Raw genomic sequence first — 21,457 nt, 5'->3', positions numbered from 1 at the left:
CCCAATTCTGCATAAAGTGGGCTGCACACATCTTTCAAGAGCCTCTGTCTGAAACAGGCACTCAAGGGGGCCTGGGGGATGACGTCAGGCAGAGGGATGGCCACACCACCGCCGGGGGCCTAATCCTCTTACCGCCGCCACGCAGGCAGCCGCGCGGCTGGGCGGGAGAAGCCGGACCGACCGCGCTTTTGGGCAGAGCGTCGGCACGCCTTTGATTCCACCTCCCTTTTAATTTTCCCCGACACGGAGAGGAGAGGAGAGAAGCGCGGCAGACTACGGCCCCAGCCGCGAGCGCTACCCGGATCTGCTAATTACAAGCCAGCCCGCTCCAACAAAGAGCGCATCTCTCCCATCGGATTAAGGGGCTGAACGACTGCCAGAAGACTGCCGTTTGAGGCGCTATTACACGGCAGGGCAGAGAATATTAGCGGCAAACTGTGCGAGGCGGATAGACGGGTCGGAAGGCTGGGCCGCCAACATTAGCTTATTCTCATCCTCCCCCTGCATTGAATTACAGTTACTTGCTCAGCAGTCCAGCACCTCTTATTAAGGGTGACTTACACAGTGGACATTTCTCCGTATGATTAAATCAGACATCCAAGCACTCAGAGGTTCCGGTCAAGCTCCTTGCTCAGTGGTCCAGTGCCCCTCCTGTGGGCTTGTACCTGCAAAGCCCAGGATGCAAACCCAGGTCCTTCACCACTGCCGACCATCACATTTCCCAACCCACCTCTCCTCACACGGCCCCCTCTCTGCAGTGGTGCAATGCATTATGGGACTGGAGCGACTGCTCTCTGTGTGGGCAGGCAGGCAGCCGGGGGGCTAAAGAGCTTTTGAAAACATGTCAAGCTGAGTGGATAAGACACCTCCTATGTCTGAATGGATCAGAGTGTTGAATAAAACCGATCCGATCGATGCTCTGAAGTGACTCTTCCAGCAACCGGCTTTTAATATTACGATGAGGTCATCAAAGGCACGCCTGTTGCAAAAGCCTTCTGTGAAAGGTTAGCTAGAAATGTGTGCAGTCTGTATGTGTGCGTGTGGGTGAGCATGTGAAAGAATATCTTACGCAACACGATTTAATTCAGCCATGATCCATCACCTGGTCTTTGTTAGGTACGGGAGTATTTGGAAAGACATGTTATGAGTTTAAAACTCTTCTCAACAATCTCATCTTTTTCAGGTTCAAAAGATTTTTCAGAGATGCAGCATAATTCTCAACTAAAAGGGTTCTCCGGCCAATTGCTACCTTGCTCCAAGCTGTCCATGGCAATTATGCAAATGTCTTTACACCCCCTGGCCCCCACCCTCATGTCATCACTAAACTCCACCACACCCCCTCATCTCTACAGAAAGAACTAAGCAGCTCCAGTAACTTCCAGCTCGGAGCTATTATGTGGAACTGCCGCAGTAGGCATTTGCCTTACATTAACCCTCGCCCTCCCCCGTGACCTCACCATTCCAGGCCAAAGACTCCGTAGAAGACGGTGTTCTGCGGGCTCTGGCCCTCCACCACGAACACGCTGCGCAGCACGTTCAGGTGGAAGTCGTAGTCGGGGACGGAGCAGACCAACCGGGCCTTCAGGAAGGACGTCCACTTCCTCTGGAGCGTCCTCTGGCCCCCCCAGTCGCTCTGCAGGAGAATGACAAGGAGGGGATGATGCTATGGAGAGAGATACCGTAGACACACCATCCTTCCTAGTGCTAATATGACCACTGCTTTTTAAATCTTTTCAAAGTGACAACTTAGAATTCTGCCTCAGTATATGCTCATCTATAGAGAGCCTGTTTGCACTCTCTTGAGACAAAGTCATAAAACTGGCTGCTCAAAATAAAATCTGAGATAAATCTGAGATTAAAATCTCAGTTAAAAAGAGGTGAAAAAAGCAAATGTCTCCATTCTTCATATACTTATATACATACTGTATATAGTACAATGTATGTTACCACAGAATGGTAGGGATATCATAACTGCAAATCTCCATAGTGAGGACAAGTGTAAGCCCTCCTTATACTGATTCCATTAATTGTTACAGAGCAGGACTTATAGACAGAAAAAAACTGAAATGCGTTTTTAATTGGGTGATATTGGAGGCTAGATCATACAAACACCAATGAACCTATAAGGGAGATTAATCCTGAGAAGGCAATCAGACCACTGCCATTTTGATAATGAGGCTACAGCATAGCTTGTTATTAGTTTATCAATCTCTCAGTGCAGATCAAATGCATTCTGCTGACAGTCGGCCACATGGCCTGATAGGCCACCAAGGCCTGCTGAGAGATTCTAAATATCAAGTGCTCCATAAATGAGTTTCAATCAGTGTGAGCGTGTGTGTGTGTTTGTGTGTCTTCTCTGCGTGTGTATCTGTGTGTGTATCTGTGTGTGTGTGTGTGTGTGTGAGACAGAGAGTGAGTGAGAGAGAGAGAGAGAAAGAGAGCGAGCGAGAGCAAGAGAGAGCTGACACAGTTTAGAAATGGTGATGAATGTTTCTGCAAAAGCACCCAAGACACAGCTGAGTTTTTTTTCCAGATTTCAGACTTAATTCTATATGACAGAATACCTTTCCCCTCATCCCATTCTCCTAAACATACACACACACAAACACACATGCATACACACAGCCCACACCTACCCACAGAAACACACATACATCCACACAAACACACGCACACCCACACACACTCAACACATTCACACACACACACGCACACACATACACACAGCCCACACCTACCCACAGAAACACACACACATCCACACGAACACACGCACACCCACACACACTCAACACATTTGCACACACACGCACACACATACACACAGCCTACACCCACCAACACAAACACAGACACGTCCACGCAAACACACAGGCACACCCACACACACACATACACACATACACAGACCACACCCACCCACACAAACACACACACACACACGCACGCAGTGCATTGTTTTGAACTTTCATTATAATGACTGTTCAGTCAGCAGAGCTGCAGCTTAAGTCTGGTTTAAAGATTTGAAACACCAGGAGAAGTGGCACACTTAATTCGGAAGCAAACTTTCTTTCTCCTTCTTCTTTGTTCCGCTGCAGGGCCAGGCACTTTTCTTAATTTATGTCTCTCGTAATTGCTGGTTGCCTTGAGAAGCTGTATCTAAGTTTCAATCTATTAATCCCCCAAAAATCTCCCCCAATACTGTGTCGCACTGCAGCACAATGAAGTGCAGCAAACAGCATTCAGCTCTATTTCTGTATGGTTTTGCCTTTACCCAAAACACCCCACACAGTCAATTTTTAACGCCCTGAAGGACACGCACAGTCTGCACAGTGATGAATATTCCTCCCAGTCTTCAAATCCCACCATCAGTCACACCTTCGCCGCCTTACAATAATTTTTCATTCGAACATCACCGCTTGAAGATTAATCGCTTCCCCCGTTTAATACAGCGCCCTAGTGAGAGCAGGCGGGAAGAAGAAGATGAAGATGATGCTGAAGAAACAAGCTCGTCTCAGGCGTGCCGGACTCATGAAAACACGACCGGTTTGATGGAAAGCCCCGATCGGGGGCTGTAACGGGACGGGTCAGGGGGGGGGGGGCGCCATTGGCGGAGCGCGGCTAATGCCGCCCGCGCCGCCTAGGCGTTTTGGCAAACGTGCGCCCGCCCGCCTCAGCTGCCTCAGCCTGGCACGGGTATAGCCCACAGAAGCGAGCCAGGAGATCAGTGAAGCGTGAGCCGGGCCCACGGAGCGCCACCTACGGCCAGCTGGGCACACACACCTCTGGGCGAGACGGGGGCGGCGGGCGGGGGAGAGAGACAGCAGGACGGGACGGGGGGGGGGGTGGCGAGGCAGCGCCGGTGGACGGGGGCTGGGAGGCGGAGGGGTGGCGAGGGTGAAAGACAGATGAAGGTGAGGAGAGGGCACTGCCAAGCAGCCAGGCCTCCAATTGTTCTCATTAATTCGGGCCGTGCGTTTCATGGACCTCCTGTCCATGCGCTAGCAGCCGCCGTCGCGGGAGAGTAGACGCTCGACAGCGCTGGATTCTGAGCCTGCTGCCGCGGCCCAGTTTCGGTTGTTTACGGACCAGTCAAGTGCAAGTGAGCGGCGTGACCTCGTTCAAGCGCAGATGAATCCTCAGTGGAACTGACAGAAATTATTGCGATAAAAATCACCCTCAGAGGAACTCAATGAAAAAATCTGAATTTCCAGCAAATGGTTTCCGGGCATGTTTTTTTTTTAGACTAGGAAGGCTTGATCCTGATTGGTCCCCTTTGCCCCAATGAAATGACAGATTTAAGAGTAGAAGCAGAGTGCGCGGTCTGGATGATGGAGAGGGAATGTCTAATCTGCCTAGTAACAGTGAGCAGCCTGGAATTCAGAGAGAAACCAGCTTGAGTAGAGAGGACACTGACCCTGAGTTCATTTTTATGTTCCTTCTGAGTTCATACCCACAATCCCAGAGTCTGTGTTCTGTCTCAGGGTTGTACAAGCTTGGCCCTGGAGCCCCAGTGTGCATGCTGGGTTTATTACAACCATTAATGCAACCGCTGAATTGTAACAGGCTCTTCATTGGTCTTCCTTAAATGCTTTTAACATCTAAAAGGGGATCATTTATTCTCTGAAGGCAATGGTATGTCATAAATATCAAATGCATGCCATAAGTGCTATAAGTATCTATACTGTAAGTATACATTCTCAATCTTTAAATCACTGGATATACAGTAATAAATCAGATTATAAAATGCTTTCACATTTTGTGGTATGCAATATTAGGTTACATTTCCTCATTGATTACATTATAGACGGACGGATGCAAATGCAAGGAGCCAAACCAACAGTGCGTTCAAAAGAGTCAACAGGAAACATTACAGAGGAACTTGATCACATGTTTTTCGACAAGCTTAATTGGTTGAGAGACTGGTTGTAACAGAAACCAGCAATCACTGGGAGGGGCAGGAGGCAGGGCTACAGGACGGAGCTGGTGCAAAAGCCTTCCTTCAAAATCCTGATAACATTCACCTACGACTGTGAGCCATGTAGAGACAAGTTGCCCTACAGTTATATAGATCAGATAGAAAGACACACAAAATACGGAAGCTCCTCCCTTGTACCTGACAGATAGTGACTTGCACTACCTAGATGGTATGTATAGATTACATATCTGTATAAACTGTCAGGATAGTGTCAGTATTGACGGATTAACATTACCTCTGTTCTGCATAGATGTCTTTTCAGGTATTTATACTTATATGTGATTCAGCTGTGTCTTGGGTGCTTTATGCTGATTTTCTTGATTATTTCTCTGTTATGAATGTCTTGTCTGTTCAAACAATAAAAATCAAATACAGAAACCGATAGAAAGATTCACATAATGGGAAACAACATAGCACAACATAGCAGCATGATCATCATATCTATGGGTGAACTTAAGGGTTCTACTGATTCTGTGCAGAATTAGCCATCGCATCACTCCCCCCGACCTCCAGGGAAGGGGGGGGGGGTCATCTTTACCTTGCAAACCCGAGCCACTCTGGCCACCTTGGTCTGGCTGAAGTACGGCGTTGACTCCTGGCTCTTCTCGGTGAAGAAGAAGTAGATCTTGTCATCGTCCCCAATCGAGCTGTTTATGCTCTCTCTCACCAGTGTTGACCCCACAAAATCAGCCTCTGTAACCATACAGCACACACAGTGTACACTATTTTGGTATGGACCTGGGAACTCTATAATCATCTGGCGATTGTGGGGTGCTAGCTCTTGTTAAAGCCATAGTGGGTCAAGTGTAAGCCTGTGGTCTCTACATTGCAGTGAATTAGCACAGTCCTATAATATTCTTTGTTATGAAGCATACCCACTTTCCCCATACCAAAACACAATTGTGACCCCGTTATGGATGTCTGTTCTCACCAAGCAGCCAGCGGGTAGGCGCCTCCTCTGTCTTCACAATGGGGTACGGGATGTTACGTCGAATGTCGGGTGAGCTGCGAAACTCGTACTGGGAGGCTGTGTACATCTCACCATCTGGGACCGGAGAGAGGGGGTTCTGTGTGTTACGCTAGGGCACCCAGACACCGTGATGTCATCAAGACTGGAGTAACCCAAATATCAGCCACAAAAGTACACACACACGCACGCACACGTCTAAACGCATCATCTCACTGACCCACTTCCTAATTTTACCACAGCTCTAGCACAAGTGCTTTCCTCAGCACTCTGCAAGCTGTCTGTGTGACACATACAGATGCGTGCATACACACACACACACACACACACACACACACACACTCTCTCTCTCACACACACGTACACACACACTTGCACACACACACACATGCACTCATTCATGCATATATGCTGACTGGATACACGCCCAACGGCGCGCACACATATCATTTGCACCTACACAGGCACGCTCAATCTCACTGCCTGTGTGTACACACATTCAAAATGACAAACCTCGCACCCAAATTTTTATATCAGTGCCCACTTATTGCCTCCAGTCGTTTGACAGCCTCGTGAAGCTGAGAGCAGCTTAAACTGTGAGAGAGCCGCTCTGTCATAATAACTAGTGGGGAGGCATTAAAAAGCCTTTTAATGAGGCTTTCAATGCCAGGGCCAGCTTTAACTGCCACAGCCGGGAGCCACTCATGAATACAGCACAGACAGCGGGACCCACCTACGAGGAGTCCAGTGTAGCCCTTGGCCGGGTCGTAGGGGCACTTCTCCCGCCCCTCCTCAAAAGCAGAGGAGAACCTGAAGTGCTCTGCATCCTGGAGAGGAGGGCAGAGAAGGGGACGCATGAGCAGAGAGGGGAGAGGAGGATGCGTGAGGAGTTCAGAGGACAAGCTTAGCGCTAAGTCAGTCCTCAACCGTCGAGCTACCGTTGCAAATCAACCCTGAGCATCCAGAAAAACCAGCTATTCACAGCATGTTTGTTATTGTAAAGCATCACTTTACAATAACAAACATGTACTGTTTAATTACACACACACACGCACGCACACACACACACACGCACACTACTACAGCTTATGACTTTCATTTATTTGATCTCTTTCACACTTGGATTTAATACGAAGTTTTATTTTCTTTTTGCGACAGAAGAAAAATGCAAAAATCCTCTGAGACCCTTGCTTGGCATTATGCACATGCATGTACGAAACGTATAATCTTTCAAGTCAAAACATAATAACAAAAGTCCTTACTATGTAGGCACAGAGGGGTCTGAAGGCGTGCGTTCCACAGACGTACAAGTGCGTCTCGTTGTACCTCTGGAGAAATCTGATGTGATTGTAGCACTGGGTCTGTTCAAATAAGACACGGGTCACTGGGGATGCAGTGTGAGATAAAGCACGCCGTGCAAACACTGGATGAACCCATCCGTGCGAGCCATTAAAACCATGCAGAGAATCGGTGACGGTTCATCATTTTTGCAGATGTGCATATTTCCAGCTGCCCATGGGGCATGCAATTGTGGAGGTATCCTTCTGAGCTGAAAAAGTGCTTGAGTCAGGTGGATGAAACTCAGCACAGGGGTTTGTCCTCAAATTCCATCGCTGCTTAAATCTCATTTTAAAATCTGGAGTGCATGGAGGGGGCTCTCAATTTGTAGTGAGGAGTGGCCAGTATCCAACAGCCCAGTCACTTAAAACAGTCACTTAAAACATGTACATGAAACTTCCAGAAACACCTGCATCAGCACTAGAATTGGCAATGCTTTTGGCCAAACATCAGATATTGTGTACCACTACAGCATGTCCCAACATAGTTTGTAAATTCAGCTTACCACAGCAGTGTAAGCACAGCACCTGAACAGCACATAGCTATAATGGTGGGGCATGTTGGGTGGAGTGTGGTGGATGGAGTGTGACAGGGAAAGACAGGGCGGAGGGAAAAGGAGACCCTCCCCGGGAGGCACCTGTACCTGATTGTCCTTCCCTTTGTTTAAGCACTGCCTCTTCTGCTCTGCCGACGCCTCCCACTCAATCTGAAAAGGACAAAAGGCATCAAAGGAGACCCATTACAGGCAGAGAGAGAGGAGGGCAGCCGCTGCCAGTCAGCCTCTTCACGACCTTTCTGTTAATGACCCCCCTCCTCCCTCCACTCACCACATATAAAGTCCAGAATGCAGTAAAAGTGTTGTCAAGGGCAACAGACAGGGTTGAAACTACACACTCCCGCCATGTTCGCTAACCCTTCTAAGTTAACAGCACTGGTTTAGCAGCCCTTGAGTAAACAGCCCGGAAGGTTCCACGGCACATGCAAACCGGCCCGCCCAGCGCCGGGCCTCCGTCTGAACCGACGTGAACTCAAAAAAACCGGCCTCGCCCCGGGGAGTTGAGCGGACTCACGGTCAGGTTGTTGCCGGGGGCGGCGATGTCGCTGGCGTCCAGGGCGAAGACCGCGCCCCTGGCCCCCACGTACAGGACGCCCGCGCCGTCCTCCAGCAGCAGGGTGCTGTAGTTCAGAGCTCCGCCGCTGAAACGCCGACAGCCCAGCAGCCCTGGAACACCCGAAAAACAGCAGGACGTCAGAAACCTCTCCTCTCCTCTCCTCTGCTCTGCGCATGGGCAGAACGTTTCTTCACAAACACATGCGTCAGCACACGCGTGTGTTTGTAGGCACGTGTATGTTTGTGTGAGCATGTATGTAGAGCAAAAGTGGGCATCAAGGGCCACATCAGTTTCTGGTTTTCATGTCAACTTCTGGCCTTAATTGCTCAATTAGCCCTAATATCTATGTCATCTGACATTTTAGCTACATTTCTAGGTAAGCACATAAATGACAGCTGAAGCCTGTTCTTGTGTCCCCATGTACTGCAATCTAATCTACGAAGAAACCAGTGTTTGTATACAGCCAATTAGCTCATTTAGCCAGGGTAATTAGTGGAAACAAAAACCTGCATACACACTGGCCCTCCAGGACCAGAATTTCCCACAACCTGATGTAGTGTGCATATTTGCATGTGTGTGTGCGCATGTACGCGTATGCGTGGGTGTGTGTTCTCTTGCATGTGTAACTACCCTGCAGCCTTGCCTGCGCTTAGACTGTCCTTCACAAGGATGCACTTAATGACATCATTCACGTAACGTGTGAAACCATGCCGTGGCAGAGGGAGAGCAGGCGGAGGAAGAGCACAATTTACAACACAAGAGCACATTAACGAGCGCCACACCGAAGCAGATTTCTGCCACTCGCTGATTTCCATTGGCTAATTAACTGCACATGCCCATTTGCCTTGATGGAACACTCGAAAGCCTCTGGCATTGGCAGACCACGCCCCCTTTCCTTGATGGCATGCCTCTCCTCAATCCTGCTGGCCAGGAGGACGTTAGCCAGTTTCTTTTTTATATAAGCGCGGCGCTAAATGAGTTCTGAAGGGGAGCAGCCTGTCTGCAGCGCTGGTAATAACCGAGCGTCCCGGGACGATAAATCAATGGGAGCACAACATAAAAGTTATCTCATTATCAGGAACTGGGAGTCGGTCCCATGGCTACATCACACGAGGGTGGTGAGAATGAGCAACTATTAAAGTCTCCCAGGAAACCTGCTGACTCATCTCTCTCGCCATCCCTCTCTCCCTCTCGTTCTCCTTTTCTTTCCTCCTCTCTCTCCTTTCTGCCTTTCTATCCATTTTTTCCCTCTTCTCTTTATTGCTTTTTTCCCCTCATTTTCTATCTCTGGATCCTTTTATATTGCCCTCTCTTTTTGCATCCCTCCATCTCTCCCTCTCTCTTTATTGCCCTCCCTCCCAACCTCCCTCTGGAGGTCATTCACTGAACTGGCTCAGCAGTTGCTCTTGTTTCACCTCCCCACGGGCGCCAGCTCCTGATTCAGCACATCGCATGAGAAATAGTCAAAGCTGCTTTGCTTACCACTGATGCTGTGCCATACCGATAATACTCTACCACACCCTACCATCACACCACACTCCTGTGTCATTTACTGCAGTTATACCACACTGCAGCCATTGCACCACACACTTGCCACTAGATCATACCATTATATTATTTGCTGTTCTTATATCACACTCATACCAATGCACTGCACTCTAGTCATTATATCAGACTATTATAACACACAGTGTCAATATACTACATTCCTGCCATTATGTCATAACTCCCATTATACTATGGCCAATACACTAAACATGAGCAATTGCAGCATACTCCACTGTACTGCATTTTCTCGGATGTTATCCACACAAGTGCCATTGTACTATAGCTGTCCCAAGCACAAGAAAGCAAACAACAACTGCAAATTCAAAAAATGCAAGAACAAAGAGCAAAGACCGACGTCAGCTCCACCAAACATAAATATTTAAGAGCCATATTTGTCTACATCTCACCTCTCTCCACCATTTTCTCCACATCTCACACCCACCCTGTTTTAGATGGCTCCAGGCTGGTGCTTAACCATTTAAGGTGTACGGTCACAAATATATGATTAGTTCTTAAATGGATATTCTAATGCTGATGTAAGAATCACAGCTGGTAACTGAAAGCAATGGACTTCTAGAACAATGACTTAAAATTCTGAAAAAACATTTTTTTTAAAACAGCTCTTCAAAGGGTTAAATATTAACAGTCTTTACAATGGGAAAAAAGACCTGTTTACACAAACTAAGGGCAAAAGAGTGAAGGCGTTCCTTTGGGGTGCCTCAGAGTCCAACTGAATGTTCAACACTGCATTTAACAGAGCCCTGAACAAATTCAACTCCCTTTTATTTTTCAAAAAGGATATCTCACTGAGGTTTGTGCCAGACAAGTCTCCACATGCAGAAGGACATGGTCATGATGGGCTGTCCCTGTTTGTTTGCTGACAGAAGGGGGCAGGGGGGCTAGGGATATGTAGGCTCAAAAAAATGTGAGCTGGCAGTACTGGGGCAACTCTCAGGGAAGATTCCCCGAATCCAACTGTCACCCAACCCCCCTAAAACATACACACAAATAGAGACACACACTCCCCACATTCTTCCCCGTAAGACCAGCCAGCTGGTACATAACTCCTGCCACACCCCCCCTCTCCCCAGCCAACACACACACACACACACACACACGCACACACACACAAGCATCCCAATGTCTCCCCTTTAGCAGGAGCATGCGTCCTCCAGTCATACACACACACACACACACACACAGACACTTACAGTCTTCCCAACAACCGGCCAGCCGGCACATAACCTCAGCCTCGCTGGGACTTCCACTGAGAGGACAGGCTGGCATTTCCCCATGTCTCCACTACTGAGTGCACCGTGATTGGCCAGGAGAGAGACTGCAGGCGGAGACCACAGTAACATTACAGTACGGTAAGTCACGCCCACTGCTGCTCTCTCAATGAGGGGTACACACTGCCCTCTGGATCAGATTAGAGAGGAACAGGACCATTTATCACTGAACATATCCCTAAAGGTACAGTGGAGGTACACTTCTGTTCTTTATGGAACAAATTTCCTAAATGTACCCTGAATGCATTGTTGGTTGGGGATACAATTTTATGAACCTATAGGGCACCAGCAAAATGATAAGAGTTTGTACCTTTTGAGGCACTTTTTCATACCTTTTTATTCTGAGAAAGTAGTCTGCTCCTGGGGGGTGTGCTTGTAAACCAGATGGGTTCTGCTTGCGAGAAACAGTCACCCTCTTTTTAGACACCCTTTATCCCTCTCCAGGTATTCCCTTTTCCCTGGAATCCACAGCCATGTGACTTTGGGGGTACTGTGGCTGGTGGCACACTCAAGGGTAGACATTGCATCCAAAGGTGTGATAAGTTCCCCAAACACAGCTCACAAGCTGCTGTTGCCAGGAAACAATGGCAGTTGAATGGTTCAAACGAACATTCCATCAGCTGGACAGCTTGTGTAGCTTGCACAAGATCAGCGTCAAAATGCTCAACACAACATCACACCATTCATTTCCTATGGAGGGAGTGCTGATGCCTGACTTGGCAGCAACACACAGGCTGGCGGAACGAACAGCTCAAAATGAATGCCGAGTTGCCTCAAATTTAAAATTGTTTGAACTTTGACCTTGTTTGAAGCTGACTTTTCGCAGTGCTGCCAATCACATCACAGCTTTGTATGAAGCAGGCAGATGTAAAAATGGAAGAACACTTCAGAATAAACTAAGGATTCTTGGTTTCACAAAGCGAGTTCACAATTTAGCCATATACCGCAGGCAACATGCTACTATCACTGCTTGTTACAGTTCTCTGAACCAACAAGTTTCCTGGATGAATGATGTCAAGTTTCAACAGTTGGCGGTACTCAATTCTTCTCATGTGTAGTCACCGCCCTACTTGGTACTGAGCACAGAGCTTGATTCTTGCCAGGTGAAAGCAGCTTCAATAGGCCTGATAGCACCAGATGCACTTCACCAGCTAGCGAATTAGTGTCAGGTTTAGTTGTACCTCCACATGCTAAGCTTATTAACCAGAATATTACCTGGGAGGAGGAAGCCAGCACATACAGTAGCATAGCTAACCGGTCAGCACACAACATAAGCTTGATTTACAATACATATCTGAATGTTGTCACCAATATACCATAAAGTGTGATATATTTTGTGGCTTTAAAACACCAGAAAATGACACCATGATAAACTGTGTGGGAAGGTGCTCGGGGGTTTGCCAGCAGGCTTAACATAATAACAACCACCATCAATATTGTTCCCACCTCCTTCACATAAAATATTTTTTTTTCAGGCATTTTCAAAGCTAAAGGTACTTTGTATTTCATTTAATCAGATTTATATTTAATCACAAAACACACCTCAAAAATGTTCACATTAGTTCAGATCCGGGCATCAGACTTCAGTCCTGGAGAGCCACAATGCCTACAGGTATTTGTGGTTACATTTCAGTCAGTAGCCACTCAAGGCCTTGAGAAAAAGGTATGTGGATTATTTAGCCAATCAGAAACTTAAATTAACCACTAGTACTGAAACACACTGAAAACCAGCAGACAGTGGATTCTGATGCCTGTGACACAGATGGAAAGGACCTCTAGCCAAAACAGGGAACCACTGATGACACTGTCAAGAGGGGCACTTCTGATGTTTCTTCACATGTGGCATGTTAATCGGGATGACTTAATGGCATCACAAGCATGCAATGTGTGTGAATGGGGGGCTGTTTGAGCCACGGGATCTCTCCAGCATGATAGAGGACCGGGAAGTCTCGGGGAGGGAGGGAGGGAGGGAGGGAGGGAGGGAATGGGGAAGTGGTCATTACAGCAGATGACACTGCACACATGAGAAGAGAGCGCACGCCGAGACTGCCGCACTGCTAATGACACAGGATGAAACCACATGCATCAGCGGCTGTCTGCCACAGAGATGCACTAAAACAATAATTACATGTTGTTGTGGAGGGTTGCACAGCCCTGTCAGGCGGCCGAGCCTGCTGTTAGATCTTCCCGCTGCAGCCGACCAACCTTCACAGACTGAACTGAGCCGCCGTCTGCGAGAACAAGGGGATGGAGGGTGGAGGCGGTTGTGGTGGAGCTGGGGCGTGTGCATTCATTTGGGATTTTCAGTTGCCAACGTATTTACCTCCATTCTCTCACACCTGTCATGCACTCATAGCCCTCTACTGTTTACTCGCAGTCAACATTACTGTTACACAAGGACTTCTAGGCACTGCATGTACATGCCTGTCTGCACTCTACTGTGCAGACAGCGAACAATGCAGTAATAGGGCAGGCAATACTATAGGACACTCCAAATTGGGAAAGAAACAAAAACATATCCCCTTTGGCTGCTGGGGGACTAATCCTGTTACGGCATTATTCCAGTGTACAGATGGGCCCCACAGTCTGGTATTGAATCCAGACTGTATAATTGGCAACAGCATTGTTTAGGGAAAGAGGGAATCCATCTCATCGCTTACTAGCAAGCCCTGCTGGTCAACCGGCCAGCCACAGAGCTCATTCCAATCTTTTATTGTGTCTGTCCTTGTCTCCTCGATCCTCGCCTGACTCAGAAATCGATCGAGTGCCGCCATCTTCAAGGACATTCCAACCTCTTAAATGCTCCATGAAAGAGCCAGGAGTGAGAAGCTAGGAGGCTCTTGAAAGATGCATCCTTTGTGGAAGTTTTTTTTTGAAATGCGTGATGTTTCATGATTGACCTGTGGATCTACCTCTCCCCATCTGCCATATCTGTAATTGACGGGGCTTCAAACTGACGCTTTACTGAACAAGAACATCCCATTTGCCTAATACACGTTTCTTCGATTTCTCCATCCCCACGTCCTTTTCTTGCTTCCTTTCCTTGCATCCTCCAATGGTTGTAGCTAAAGAACGAGGAAAGGACACAAGGAAAGCATGCAAGCAGGTAAAAATAAGTAATTGGAATGAGTCCATAGTCTGTTGGCTCAAGACACACATGAAGCACCTTCCTCCTTCTTGTCTGTATGATGGGTGCATCCCATTGCTTTTCACTCCTCACCTCCTTTCCTCCACTCACCCACTACCACTCTTTTCCTACCTGGAAGTATGTGGAGGAAAGGAGGGGAGGAGGCGAGTTTGAAGTCGTATAGTTCAGTCCACTTCGATCATCTTCTCCAATACTGGGACACGGGTGGAACGAAGGACACAAAGATTGATTTCCGGGGCACAAAGGAGATGAGGTGGAAGTGGAGGAAATGAGGATACCTATTTAGAGTATTGAGATGCACCCAATGTCTGTACAGGGATAGAAATTCCAGGTTCACAAAGTAAAAGTTCTCCCCAGTATTTTGTTCCAATCACCTTGTTCATTAACACAACTTTTCAGCCAGGAGGTTGGAACTAATTAGTGAAATCAGCTGGATGAGTTCATGGGTGGAAGAAACACATGGCAGGACTTTCCGACACCCTAGACTTTTCACATCTGGTGACAGGTGAATATGATTGGGCATTCCAAATTAGCAGAAAAAATGTGGGGGGAAAATTTAAGAAAAATAAAGCATATCCTTTTCAAAAATGTACTATTTGGCAGACAGGCTTCCTCTCAGGTCCTTCCTCCTAAATTACACTGTACTGTACTGTTCCTCCTACATTAACTGTACTTTGCTGTACCACTGTAGATGCAGTTCCTTTAATATTATTCTCAAATGTCCTCTAGCCTTCTTCTTCACAATAGGAGGAACTTCTTGAGTTTCAATTTAACGGAATAATGTGGGTTTCTACAATCCAAGACTGAATGATTCTGACAGGAAATGCACCAAACTAGGCCTTATGACTCAACACCCCCTCCCACCCGTCCTCAGCTGCAGTGTTTCCTCCGAACACCTACACACACACACACACACACACATACATACACACCCACAAACGCACGCACACACATGCACACAGACACACGCACATCCATGCACACACATACATACACACCCACAAACGCACACACACACATGCACACAGACACTCGCACACAAACACACATACACACATGCACACACACTCACACACATGCACACACACCCCCTGAGACTCAAGGTACTGTCAGCTTGGCCATTGCCGATCAGCTCAGACATGTGCAACATAGAGATGATGGAGCTGGGGAGGACACATGGGAGAAAGAAACAGAGAATGTGAGGAGAGAGAGGGAAAGAGAGAGAGAGAGAGAGAGGGGGAAAGAGACAGCGAGTCTTGTGTGTGTCTGAGGGAGTTTCAGTGTTTTTGAGTGTGTGTGTGTGTGTGTGTACGTGCGTGTGCGCATGTGTGTGTGTGAGTGCTTGAGGGAAGCGGAGGGAGGGTGAGTAGTCGTATGGTCAGGGTCAAAGCGGTCCTGGGTGTTTTGGACTCCATCTGGGGCACAGATCAGCAGTGTTATGCTCTCCCCAGGGCTGGAGAGCCCTCCTCCCACAACTCAGAGCATCAGAAGAGCGTCATGACCCACCTGGGCAGAAGGCTTTAGCATGCTGGCAGCCAATAAGATGCAGCCTGTGCCACACAACCAAAGAGTCAGGAGGGACCGGAGGAGCACACACACACACACACACGCACACACATACGCACACACACACACACACACACACACACACACGCACATACGCACATACATATCACGTGTTGTCACACTACACCCCATTCTCTCTCTGAAATTGGAGTAACTAAGCCCAGGGGCAAGACAGACCTAGCCATGGGGCATTTCCCTGACGCACAATGCATCTGGAAACACAGTGGATCTTAAAATAAATCACGCGCCGCAGAAATAACACAAGTTACGCAAACGCTATTACGACATAGCCCTAGGGCTGTGTGAGGTCACCTCCTTCCATTATGGCTCAAAAGTAATGGCTTAAGTGCATTCAACAGTTTCATCCATGTACAAAATGGACAAGCCTCACTTTTGCGTTGCATAAGGATGATGACAATGAGGATGAGTATGATGGTGACGAAGCCAAATTGCATGCGCCATAAGAGGGGAGTGGGGAAATGCATGTCCTTGACAGCAAGTCCTGCAAGCCATTCGGCCTTGAGCAGCTCGAACGAACAACAACAACATGCCCTTCATACTGAATACTGAAAAAGAATGTTGGCTTCTGACGTGGGGCCAAGATTAATGGACTTGTGAAGTGCCACAGACTAGAATTTCAGGTCCCATTTGGGGGGCGGGGTTACAAAATATTTATAAATGCATCGTAAAACCAGAGAATGGCCAGACAACTGCGTGTGCGTGTGTGTGTGTGTGTGTGTGTGTTTGTTTGTTGGTGTAAGCAGTAAAAAACAGCTTCGGGAAGATGACTCAGCTGAACTCGGGCTGATATCAGCAACAATGATGTGACAGGCAGAGGAAGGACGCGCTCAGTTCCCTTGAAGTGACACCAAGGACACGCCAGTGACAGGGACTGGAGCATCGTTGCACCCAGAATTCCATCACCCTCCCACATTGATACCCACCAAAAACAGAGGGCCAAGCTGAACACCAAACAAAAGTGACAGAACTCAGCTACAGGAAACTCGAACAGAGCAGCAGGATCCTTGAGATACACGGCATTGATTCAACTCTAACAGACTACATATGAGTCCAATATGGACCATATGTTCTCTGTAAGAGTTGATTTAAAACTGAACATTTTCACTGTGTATCTCAAGGTCCTGCTGGCTTGCACTGGAGGGCAGGCTCAAAAACATAAACAGTCAAAAAAATTCAAACAAATATCTCAAATACAGCGAATACTTAGGATTTATCTATACTTAGAATCACCTGCAACTGGAATACTCCTACACAAGGAAGGCGAGCCTTGAAAATGCACTGTTCGTGGCTTATCGGCCAAAACGTTTGTTATACACGGCAGCTCCTACACCGAAAACAAATCGATTTCAAAAACAAGCAGGACCTTGAGGTAGAGAACATTTTAGAAATAAAACTTCAAATACGGAAAGCTGCAGAGACTTCTTCTCTCTCCATGATCAAAACAATACCTCTCGGCAAGCATGCCAGTGATTTTAATGGCAGTTAATAAATAGGTTCTTAAGCGCAGAGGTATGCTGTATTAAAATGAGTGCACAGACGTTTTGTGCCATAGGACAGAAGCCAAGGTGATCACTGCCTCCACCTGCCAGGTAGAGGAATTCCCTCTCCGTAGATCAAGTATCGGGTTTCCTATGAGGGATTGACTTTCTCTGAGCTATTGTCCCAAACGCCTCAGCTGCTAATGCCCTCAGGTCAAAGTGAGCCTCCATCTGCGAATGGTCTTTTTCCCTCACACGGCGCTCAACGCGAAACAGATCCCCGTTTCCTGACTCAACGAAACAAGGTGGGAGGAGACATCCTCCAAAAAAAATGACCGCACCCAGCAGACAACAGTAACAACAAAGGACTTCTGCGGGTATCCACCCTAGGCCTTCAGGCTTTCTGTCTCCCGCTGTGCAGATGGGAAGTGTGGTCCATAGTCAAATGTTGCCAATAAATACAACATTATCTCTGGACTCCATATCCCAGAAGCACATCTGTGAGTCTCTGCAGTGCATGCTGAACCCTACCAACCTTGGTGTATGTGTCACCAGACCCTCGAGGCAGGGCTTGTCCTGACTCCGGTCCCAAGAGACCGGAAAGGTTCCGCCTGACGGCCACCACATGAAACATCTAATAATCCCACTGATCACAGACAGCCAATCAGAAAGAGGAAGTGGTAAATTCAGCAAGCTCACAAATCTCTGACCAATTTCTGGGTCAGCAGATAGAGCGAAACGCTTAATCACATTTCCCAAAAGATTTCATATTAGCGTGTGTTCAGCACTGTTAGGGTTGCATGGGTCTGACTGTAAGGGGCCGTTCTGTCCAAACAGTAAAACAGGTGAGACAGCACAGCCCACAGTCCACTCCCGTACTGGCATTACCAATGACTTTATTTACCATTCCAGCCTTGTGTGTGTGTGTACGGTGCGCTGTACACCTGAACTTTGACCTCTCACCTGCCAAACACTGACTATGTGGAATGTACTGAGTGTGTACACTGTAGACACACATAGAGGTGTGTGACCACCTGCCCGACAATGACACCGCTACAAGGTGTGCGTTTGAGTATGGGTTCATGTGTAGTGTGTGTGTGTGTGCGTGTGTGTGTGCGCGTGTGGAAAGGAGTGAATGCAGTTGCAACCCGGTGGCTGAACCCATTTCAGGCTGGCATAGCTCCGGGCTCTGTCCTCAAATTTGAGCACAGTGAACACACATAAAGAACCCCAGCCTTCTCCTACTTACAGTTTCACACCTCACAAACTTTCCAACTCCTTTATACACCCGAAATTCCTTTTGTTTTTTTATCTGTGGCACTGCATCTAAACCAACCCTCAGGTTCAGGTTGTATACCCAGTGTCATACCCAGTGTTCACAGCGTGCTGGGATTGTCCTGTCCTTTTCTGTCCACTTCTGTTCTGTGTTCCAGAATGTTCCATCCTGACCAACCCCAGCTCTGCTGAATGGCAGCTGCCGTGTCGTAAGATGTGGATAAACATTATGCAAGCTCACGAGCGTCGACTGCGGCCAGGTTTCAGTATACCTGCCTCCGGCCTTCTCAAAATGCAGTTTTTCCTTGCTTTTTACTTTACTCCATTAAACCAGGATCAGGTACACACTCGACCATATATACGGAAGAAATTTAATATGTACAGGATATGGATGTATTGGAAATGGAAATGAAGAATGCGTATAATATAACTGGGTGTTATATTGGATTCATATATGCAATCTGAGATACGGATTGATGCATAAATATGCATTACTGTGCAAAACACTCCCAGAATACATAAATCAAACGGTGCAGTTGTTTTTAAAAGCACTAATAACTGAAAAATTTCTGAAAGTTGTCATTTTTTGTGTATTTCACCACTTTATCTTTCTTAACTAGATATCTTACATCCCTAGTTTGCTCAAGATGTTGAGTAATTCTTCATCCAGATCCCGGCAGAGCTTGTATGTAAGGACCAGCTTTCCTTGACGTGCACCTCCTCCCCCACATCACACGCTCCGTCAACAGAACAGTGTTTTTAATCATGAGCTCCTTCCAGCTTGTGATGTTTACAACCACACAGTGGTTTCGGCCTCAACGTTTACATTTCCTCAGAAGGAAGGCTCTTTCTCTTTTCCCCCTACGGCTGTCAAACTGCTCGGGAAATCTTTTTTTTAAATGTAAAAAATACATATCATAGTTATAAAAAAGCAGCAAATCACTTTTGACAGAATTAGGCTCATGCAGCGCATAATTACGCTTTAGTCAAATTTTCGGTTTTAAAAAAATTGACAGCACTCACGTCCGTTTGTCCATAAAAGCTGAGGCCCGTCAGAAGAGACCGATCAAAAGATCGCAGAGGGTCCATAGAAAGAAACGTCATTTAAAAAGAGTGCTTTTATCTCTCTCACATAGACAGGATCGCACAAAGTCAAACACTACTGGGAATAACAGCCACAGTCTTGAAGAACAAGTGGAAAAGAAAAAGCAATCAACTGTCAGCGATCATCTCCGCGTTTGGTGCAATGAACAGATGCATGAAGACACCCCCAGAACTGGCAGCTGAGAATGAGCATTTTGTCTTATACTTTGTTTAACTCTTTCACACAGCTGACTGAGTTATTATTTTTATACTTTTTTTACTCTGGGATTCAACCCCAAAAACCCTTGGGTCCCAGAGTCCTCATTCTAAGGGCTGCAAGCCATGCTGCGACTGTCTCTCTCGCTTACACTGACTGACGTTGGCAATAACAAAAATGAGACTGCAGGAATTTATTTGCAAAGCAGGATCAAACATAAACCTTTCAGTTGATTGGCCTGTCAGGAGTGGGAGGGCGTGGTTCTGGGGAGCTACACAAATCCTGAGACCGAGGTCAAAGATGGGACGGGACTGTGGTGTTTCCCTGTGTCCGCTGGGGCAGACACCTTAAACACACGTTAATATTTCAGTATCTCACTGCTTCAGGTCTGGTCTTGATTACGGAAATCAGCCGGTTGAGTTCAGTGGTGGTAGAAACACAGGGCAGGGCTTTTGCTGTCTGACCCTTGGACTTTCCACTTCTGGCCCTACCTGAGTAGGCCAGAGAACTGAGGATCAGGAATCCCACAATGCAGTTCAGCGTTTTAGAGTCCACAGTCCCTACACACATACATAGCCATGTATGCGCATGCCGCACACACAGACAAGAAACAAATTCACACAAGCACGCACAAACATATACATGCTTGCTTATGCACATATATACACATGTGCACACATGCACCCTCACACATGCAAACTAATGCACACACACACACTCTGACATAAAAATACAGATTGGAAATGAATGCTTAGTCACAGAGACACAACAGAGACATTGCACAGATACGAAACTGAGAAAATGTCAGCATTTTTCCTGTGTTCTAGTCGACTTTGTTAACCAAAGCGGTGTATTTAAATATTGCACTATTCTGCATTTTGTTAAAAAAATGAAACACATGCATGATTAAATCAGGCAGCTAATATGCCAGTCCAGAGAACTCTGCTCCCCTAACATACACACACTCACACACACACACACACACACACACACACACACACACACACACACACAAACGCACCTACACACACACACTCTCACACACACACACACACAAACGCACACACACACACGCATGCATACATAAACACACATGCACAAAAACACACACGTATATATATATATATATACACACTCACATAGACACACACACACACAGCACAGCCAAACATGCTATTTGTGAGTGTTACTGAATGAGCCATTTCTCTGCATCACAGCTAAGTAGGTCAAGGGCATCTTCCACACAGAACAGGGGAAGGAGGAAGAGAGTGAGAGGAGTGTTGTTTCTAATGGAGATTACGGTCTTTGCCAGAGCAGGGGTGCACACAAGCTTCACAGCACTGAATAAGTCACTCAGCACAGACTGCTATGCACAGAACATTGGGTTTTATAGGGCAGGCAAGGGTAGGATTCAATGCATCTTTTCAACCTACCTTT

General features: G+C 47.1%; 1 protein-coding gene across 1 annotated transcript in view; it reads right to left on the bottom strand.

The window, feature by feature from the left end:
• The window catches only part of sema4gb (sema domain, immunoglobulin domain (Ig), transmembrane domain (TM) and short cytoplasmic domain, (semaphorin) 4Gb), a 48,591-nt gene that overhangs the window by 8,989 nt on the left and 18,145 nt on the right, over positions 1-21,457 (bottom strand). The window contains exons 3-9 of the mRNA XM_035405132.1: positions 8,354-8,505; positions 7,927-7,989; positions 7,208-7,306; positions 6,679-6,772; positions 5,910-6,023; positions 5,517-5,671; positions 1,458-1,633 (exon numbers count right to left, since the gene is read on the bottom strand). Coding sequence (XP_035261023.1) covers positions 1,458-1,633; positions 5,517-5,671; positions 5,910-6,023; positions 6,679-6,772; positions 7,208-7,306; positions 7,927-7,989; positions 8,354-8,505 — 853 coding nt within the window. The remainder of the gene's footprint in view (positions 1-1,457; positions 1,634-5,516; positions 5,672-5,909; positions 6,024-6,678; positions 6,773-7,207; positions 7,307-7,926; positions 7,990-8,353; positions 8,506-21,457) is intronic.

Source organism: Anguilla anguilla, chromosome 2 (genome assembly GCF_013347855.1).
Source record: "Anguilla anguilla isolate fAngAng1 chromosome 2, fAngAng1.pri, whole genome shotgun sequence".
Lineage (NCBI taxonomy): Eukaryota > Metazoa > Chordata > Actinopteri > Anguilliformes > Anguillidae > Anguilla > Anguilla anguilla.
Note: the sequence above shows the minus strand (reverse complement) of the source record. Positions and strands in the feature narration are given on the sequence as shown.